Source organism: Alnus glutinosa, chromosome 14 (genome assembly GCF_958979055.1).
Source record: "Alnus glutinosa chromosome 14, dhAlnGlut1.1, whole genome shotgun sequence".
Lineage (NCBI taxonomy): Eukaryota > Viridiplantae > Streptophyta > Magnoliopsida > Fagales > Betulaceae > Alnus > Alnus glutinosa.
Genome location: NC_084899.1, coordinates 7,212,563 through 7,220,776, shown reverse-complemented (window position 1 = coordinate 7,220,776; position 8,214 = coordinate 7,212,563). Strand labels below are relative to the sequence as shown.

The 8,214-nt window shown below is 35.7% G+C and overlaps 1 protein-coding gene across 1 annotated transcript; it reads left to right on the top strand.

Moving 5' to 3' along the window:
* Window positions 1-321: 321 nt before the first annotated feature.
* Window positions 322-1,839, top strand: LOC133858075 (equilibrative nucleotide transporter 8). Its single transcript, XM_062293511.1, has 2 exons — window positions 322-901; window positions 992-1,839. The coding sequence occupies exons 1-2, from the start codon at window positions 328-330 to the stop codon at window positions 1,675-1,677; spliced, it is 1,260 nt and encodes a 419-aa protein (XP_062149495.1). The 5' UTR covers window positions 322-327; the 3' UTR covers window positions 1,678-1,839.
* Window positions 1,840-8,214: the final 6,375 nt, after the last annotated feature.

The following is an 8,214-nucleotide window of genomic DNA, read 5'->3' as shown; positions in this document are numbered from 1 at the left end:
TTGTCTTCAGACTTCAGTACTGATGCTGATTTTTCACTGTAACATCAGTTGGGTGATATTTAGCATTAGCAACTTGGGAGGAAATCTTTTATCAATACAAGAAAGAGGTTGCCATGTGTACACATGTGTAGAGCAGTACAAGAAAGAGCACTTCTAATACCGCCCATCCATTGCTGTCCCTACAATGAACAAATTTTCTACATGCACGAGCTCCATTATTCCAATCCCAACCCATCAATCAAATCCTTCCTCAAAGTAACAAAGATGGAGCTCAACTTGGATATGCCTGTCTAATCAAATAAATCATTTCACAATGTTTCCGCTTATATGATGATGCTTAAATGTAGCGAATTAGCTAGAATATTGTTGGAAGCCTGTAAAATAAGGCAAAAAATGGAAGGTGGGAAGGCTTCCCGAGATGGAAATGATCAGCAGCCAAGAGACACTTACAAGATCGCTTACATAATCCATTTCTTGCTTGGTGCTGGCAATTTGCTTCCTTGGAATGCTTTAATCACAGCCGTTGATTACTTTGCCTATCTATATCCAGCCAAGCACGTCGAGAAGGTTTTCTCTGTTGCTTACATGGCTTCTTCTGTGCTGATGCTGGTTGTTATGCTCAGTTGGCGGGGCTGCAGCCAGAGGCTCAATTTTCGATTCAGAATGAACTTGGGATTTTCTCTGTTTGTTTTCTCTCTAATGGTGGCTCCAGTAATAGACTGGTCTTGCCGCCACAAAAGCACCGGCGGCGGGCCGCCAACCGGAGCCTATGGTGTGACAGTTGCTTCTGTCATAGTCTGTGGGTTAGCTGACGGTTTGGTCGGAGGAAGCTTGATAGGATCAGCTGGAAAACTACCAAAAGAGTATATGCAGGCTGTTTTCGCTGGAACTGCTTCTTCAGGTACCATGCAACTGCTTTTTTTCACCGGTTATTCTAAAAACTAATGAGAAAGAGTAAATTTAATCATTTAATCAATACGCTTGATAACAGGTGTTCTGGTTTCTAGTTTGAGGATTGTGACAAAGGCATCACTTCCGCAGACTCCAAAGGGTCTTCAAACAAGTGCCCACTTCTATTTTATTGTTGGCACTATCATCCTCTTATGCTGCATACTTTCTTGCAATCTGTTATACAAGTTGCCAGTCATGCAGCAGCATCATAGACTTCTTGAAGATGATTCAAGGCCCAAATTTTGGTCCGTGGCAGGAAAAATTCGATGGCCGGCTTTTGGGATTTTCCTAATTTATCTTGTGACTCTGTCAATCTTCCCAGGATTCTTAGCAGAAAATGTGGAATCCAAGGTTCTTGGAGATTGGTATCCCATTCTGCTCATCACCATGTATAATATTGCAGATTTGTTGGGGAAATCTCTGACTGCAATATATCTTCTAAACAGTATTAGAAAGGCTACATGGAACTGCATTGCCAGGCTTTTGTTCTATCCGCTATTCACAGCTTGCTTGCATGGACCCAAGTGGTTAAAAACAGAGATGCCTGTAGTAACTCTTACGTTTATGCTTGGATTGAGCAATGGATATCTTACAAGTGTGTTCATGATCCTGGCTCCTAAATCTGTACCAGTTTCAGAAGCAGAAATTTCTGCCATTGTAATGGTTGTGTTCCTAGGACTTGGTTTGGTAGCTGGTTCGGTTCTTGGCTGGTTCTGGATTATATGACTATTTGAGCCTTATTAGTTCAGCTTATATCTCTTGGTGAATATGGGAAAGTTGACCATGATGTAAAAGATGAACATCATCAAATATTCTGTAATCTCAATTTAGTTGTAGTGAACCTGCAGTACTTCAGTTATCAGCCAGTTTCCTAGATTTATTTTCTTCTCTCAAATGGCACTGCATCATCTTTGTACCGATTGATAACAGTGCAATTAGGTGAGCTTCTAATACAAAGAAAAAATAGAAAAGAAAAGAAGCAGAGAAATTAGCAAAAGCAACTGTCTCAGTTGCCAAGAAGATGAAAGCATTGGCAAACAAACATGTGGAATCCAAGCTATAACAAACGCCCCACCTCTACAAAGCCAGCCCCCCCCATATGATTTTCATCTCTTTTCTCCTCCAAGTCAATATAAAGCAGCAATGATATATATATTTTCGAGTGAGGAGCAACTTCTACACTTAAAAGTACACTTTCCCATGGACTATGATTCACTTTTCAACGATTTGGGAGGCTTCCAACACCCTTTTCTCTTTTCGTTTCTTTTTTCAACTATCAATGGCTACATGAAGCTAGCTAGGTACAAGCTCTTCTCCTCTATCCATGGAGCTAGCTAGCTACAAGCTCTTCCAACACCCTTTTCTCTTTTCGTTTCTTTTTTCAACTATCAATGGCTACATGAAGCTAGCTAGCTACCTCTTCTTCTCTATCGATGGAGCTAGCTAGCTAAAAGCTCTTCTTCTCTATCCATTCTAAACCCTTATAATAACCTAGTTTAAGAAGGAAATTAGCTACAAGCTCTTCTTCTCTGTACATTCTAAACCCTTATAATAACTTAGTTTAAGAAGGAAATTGCTTTTTACGCAGCAAAATTCCCGTTAGTTTTTACGTAAAATGTTTTCAGTTGAAGTCATTTTTAGGAAGATGATTGTTAATTGGTGTTTGGCTCATACGGAAAATCAGTAAATATTTTTTTTTATATTTTCATATAATTTGAGGAGTTCGAGGAAGAGAAAGACGGCGAAAAAGATATGCGGATGATTAAAGTATTGATTAAATGATTGAATTTACCTATTCCTATCAACTTAAGCTTTTGGGATAAATAGTGATTTAAAATGGTATCAGAGCTAGATGTCATGTGTTCGAATCCTAATTCCATAAGTCACCCATATTTTCAATTAAATATTTTAAGTGTTAAGCTTTATCCATTAAATGAGAGTTTGAGCCCACACATGAAAAGAATGTTAAAGTATTAATAAAACGATTAAATTTTACACATTCATAACTTAAACTTTTAGGATAAGTGAGATTGAGATCCAATGCAATTGTTGTAAACTATTTTACTCCTCATGAATATTATTTTTCTTTGTCAACCGAAAACATTTTCAGATATATCGTGTAATAACACATAATTTAGGGAAGAGTTAAGAATAAGAAATAGAGACACATAAAATTAAGCTGGTTCGGCTTGTAACCTACATCCACACGTCAAAGCTTTTTCTTTGCTACATTTTTCCATAATTTATTTGATTGTATACAAAACTCTATTTATAAAGAAATAATATGAACGTTACAAGTCTCTTACTTTTATACTAACAACAATAAATCTAATTTATCATCTTGTAACTCTTGTTGTCTATTGAATACTTATAATAATTGTAACTCGTCTTTTGAGTTCTTATAACTATTATCTCAATATATCATATCAAACACTCGAAGAATATATATATATATATACACGGGAAGGCAAGATCAATTCTACATATAATCTGTCAGTATATGTACATATAAATCATTTGATTCATTATGTGATGGATTTCCATGGCCTTTGATTGGGTATTAATAAGCATAATAATCCCTTTGAAGTCACCTCAAGATCTACCATGGCCCATGCCAATAATTGTTCTTTGCACCTCATTACTTAAAACCATAAATAAAAATCTCACGGCGGTTTAACAGGGAAAAGTGAGTGCGGCTGGCGCAACGTACTTCGCTTCGTGGGCCCAGTACGTGACAGCCTTGCAAATTGAAGGAGTTGCTCCGCATCAACTGTGGAGCCCATGGCTCGATTGGACGGTGAGCCGCCGCGCCATCGGTTCGTGAGATCCCGATTCTCTCTAATCTTTCATTCTATCATGGTAGGATTTCAATGGAAACCCAAACCACAACTCATGCAAGTAGATGCAGATTGCAGAGAATACAAATCATCTGAGCATCTCCAAGGAATTTAAAAGTCCAAACTCATTCCTTTCTTATTTGCACTCTACGGTAAGAGTCTATCTGGAATTACGATTTCGTAGATAAAAAGTACGATTTTATATCAAACCGTAGAAAATGAATTATTTAAAAATTATGTTTTTAAAAAATTACGATTTTAAAATTGCAGACAATGTAGTGTTTTTTTGAAACCGTAAAATTTTAAAGGTTAACATGTAATTTTAAATGTCAAACTACGATTTTGCCAGATGCTTAACTGTTTTTAAAAATTACTTTTTGAAATAGCACATTTTAAAATCACTATTTTTAAATCTCACTTTTTGAAATCGCAAACCGAAACGGACCCTAATTGTTGAGCTCACAATTAGGATTTGCGAGTCTATCTGCCAATCGTTAATGGTCAATCCTAAAAGTATTAGCAGCAATTTTCTTTTGATTTTTTTTTTTAATTTAAGGAAAAAAATTGCTTTTTTACTGTCTTATCAAAATACACCTTACAATAACTTCTCTTATCTTTCTCTCCACGATTAAAATATTATTTGTTTATAAAATACAAGTTTCCTACCTACTCTCATCTTTTCTTTTATAATAAATTTTAAAACAATCCTCAATTAAAGGCAAAAAGATGAGAGATAAGAGATATATTTTACATTAAAATAATGTATTGGGAAGTTAAAGTATTTTACGTTGGGTAGCCCTGTTACATTCCCAATGTTTAGGAAAGTTGTTACAAATGACTTTTTGAGGTTTTTTTTTTTTTTTTAATATATTTTCCTTATATTTAAGAAAATGAAAAGGTCAAAGAAAAGCTGTTGCTAGTTCTCTAATACTGGTTAGATTCCTCAATTCTAATACAATCTATTTAAATAAGTGGGTGACACACATGGCCTGTTTGAACATATCATATTGGATTGACCGTCTCAACTCGTATAACTCATTTAATAGACCGATTTGTATTGGGTTCACCAAATAAGACCAATTTGACCTGATATTTGGAGAATATCAAGTCAAAATATATGATGTGCATTGTACAAGCATTTTTTTTTTTTTTTTTAATTTTCCCTCTGTTGTTTTCCTGTTGGTTAAAAAAGCTTACATGTCTATGGAAATGTTACCGGTATGGACATTAATTTTATTATATTTAAATGAAACTGTACAATAAATTTAGACAAAATAAATAATTTTATAATTATACAGGTCAATTGAAATGACTTGAGATTGATCCACTTATTAAATGAGTTAATTTGAGTTATGACTCGAACTCAATTATATAACTTTGAATTTACTACCTTCATTTTGAGTTTGTGAATCATATAAAAATTAATTGACAGTCTTAATTAATTGGGACTACAAGAATAAGAGAGAGAGAGCCTAAGTCTATGCTATCATCCTTCAATAAATTTTATTTATTTATTTTTTAAAAAAAAAGCCCAAAACAAAGAAAGAAAAAGCCCTTTCAATTTGTGGTCTGTAAAGAAAACAAGATCCCACGAAAAGAAGATCACCCGTTGTTGCTATCCATGATCTGATTCTATGGACTTTTACGTCTCACCACCATCTTTTTACTTTCCAATTTGAAAATAAAATTAGACTCCTAATATTAATCGCAACTAAGCATGCAACTAAATATGTAAAACAATAAAGAGATAAACACAGATATTTAATTACGAAGTAGAAACTCTTTACACTAAAGAGAAAAACACTCCGAAGCAATCAAAACAAGAAAATTAACTAACAGAATAAATAGCCAGTTACAAGACAGTCACAATACCTTTGCAGTAGTCGTACATTGAACTCTAACAAGTACCTATACTTAAACGCCTTTCTACCAAACTCGTCGATAGAGTTTCTTCAATTGATCCCTTAACTAGAGCTCCTCTCTAGTTAAACTTTAAATGGTTAAACGGTTACAACACAAATAACTATAAGAAAAAATAGTACATATAAACATTTTTGCATAAAAACTCTTCTCTTAGCACACTGTAATTCTATTCGGAATTCTTAAAGAAACAATGCCTAGAAGCCCCTTTAAATAGGCTTCAGAAATCCTAATTCTATTAAAATTCGGATTTCTAGTCGGCGGCATCCGAACAGGACTTTGAGCGTTCGGACGAGTGCAGGGAAAAGCTTCTTCATCCCCAGTCTTCACTTTTGCATCCGGACATCCTTGCAAACAGGTGCTCTCGGTGGTTCACATCTATTGGGCCGTTCGGACAGGTTACGAACAGGAGCTCTCTGTGGTTCACGTCCGCTAGGCCGTCCGGACAGGTATCGAACTCTGACTTTCTGTGACTAGCGTCCGGACGCTGCTTCTAGCCGTCTGGATGGTCTGCAGGGAAAATCGACTTATCTAAACTGTAAAGTCTTTAGAATTCATTCTATCTTTCTTTGGAAGATACATTGCCTTATTCAGCCCTTTCCTTTTTGATCAATTGCCTTGTTAAGCCCTTTCCATTCTTGATTAAGTATTCTGCAATACGGTCTTCTAGAATTACGATGTCCCTGATAAGTCAGTGTTTTTGTCAACATAATGTAGCCAATAAAAATAAACCAACACAATTCCCTTTCAGTCCCTTTCTTGTTTGGCAAATGAGAAAATTATGGACCAAATGCTATAAATAGAACACACAAGGCCACCATCAAATTCCAAAAATGACGGTCCAGCTTTTAGTATGAAAACATGGCAGCAATAGCATCGAAACCAATTGTAGAGGGAGAAATGTTATCTTGCTTTGTGGAGCATTTTTTATTTTTTATTTAAAAAAGTGATCAGGTATAGTATGACATAAAAGTGAAAATTATTTTATATTTTTATGAGTATTTCGTGTTCTTTTTTTTTTTTTTTTTTAATATTTGAAAGAAAATGAAAAGGATTATGCAAAGGGTGATAAATCTTGTTAGAGAACGGTAGTTGCAAGAAACTCAATAAAGAGAAACAATCCAATTAAAGAGAAACAATCCTTGGAAGGGTTGTTTCTGTTTCTTACGAAGAGGCATCTCTCATGAAAACCTATTGTTGGGAAATTATCCCGACCTGCCGAATGGGCCGAGTTTCTGTTCAACCAAGCCTAACAACAAACTACAGAAATCAAACCCATTGGGCTCGATAGCGGCAAAGCCCAATGGGTTCATGATGATATTTTACCGAGATCATCTCACCCAAAGTCGGTAAAATACCGAGCCTCCGATGATTATGGCGTACACCCCACAATCCAGGATCGGTTATCTAACCGACCCAGCGATTGTCACGGAGGGTGCCCCACGATCTAAAATTGGTTAAGGACTGACTCCACGATCTGGATTGTCGACAAATGCTCCAGACCCGACTCGTGGTCCAATGAAAAAACAGAACTACTGTAACACCCCCAAACCGCTAAGGTTAGGTTCGTCCATTTTCTTGCACAAAGTCACAAAGATTCATAAGGTCTACCAAATAACCTAGCTAATATGCCGAATTAAATAAATTACCAGAAAAATAATTTTAAACTCAGAGCTTCAATAAATGCGAAAACGAGTATTTTGAAAAGAATAATTATGTTCGATAAAATAAATGAAAATCCAAAGTAGAACTAAATTTATTGTGCTAGTGCACTTATTAAGGTAAATGAAATGCAATGTCCTAATGCTAGTCTAGATCCTATTTCGGCCGCCTAGGTCTCTCTGTTCATAACCTGAAAACAAAAATAAAAACAAAAACAAAATAAGGATGAGCGAGAAATGCTCAGTAAGGTAACCCTTAACCATAAAAAGGTTGACTTAAATTTATTTTCTTCAAAACGATTATGAAAGCACACTTGAAATCTAAATTTTCAGGATACAAAAGATAAGTTCGGCATTTTGCTTAAAGCATAAAATTACTGGTTGATGAATAAAGCTCCTCCTATTTAGGGCCCATGTATACTATTACGCCCTATGTACTAGAGTTGCGCGGTCAATGCAACCCAGGCAGGTAAACTGTGGCCACAAGCTTGTCTGATCAGCTAATTAATCAAAGTGCACTTAGCATGACCTAGGAATGAATTACCGCATTTTCAAAGTCCTTCAGCGGTTGCGCTTCCATCCAAGCAACGGTACCGAGCTTAAGCCTTTGTGAATCTCTGTGAATATCTCTAGGGCCAAAATAATAGTCTCCTCCACACACGCTCCTCATTTATAAAAAATATTTCTCCTTTTTATAACTATTCTTACTCTTTTCTCTATGTTTGGTAACTCTTGAGGTAACGTGTGGGAGGGTTTTTATACTTCTCTTTTCATTTCTATCAGAAAGTAGTAACTTCCCATCTTGGGAATAATATAAGTAATTTTCTATAGTTGAAAGTCTTTTA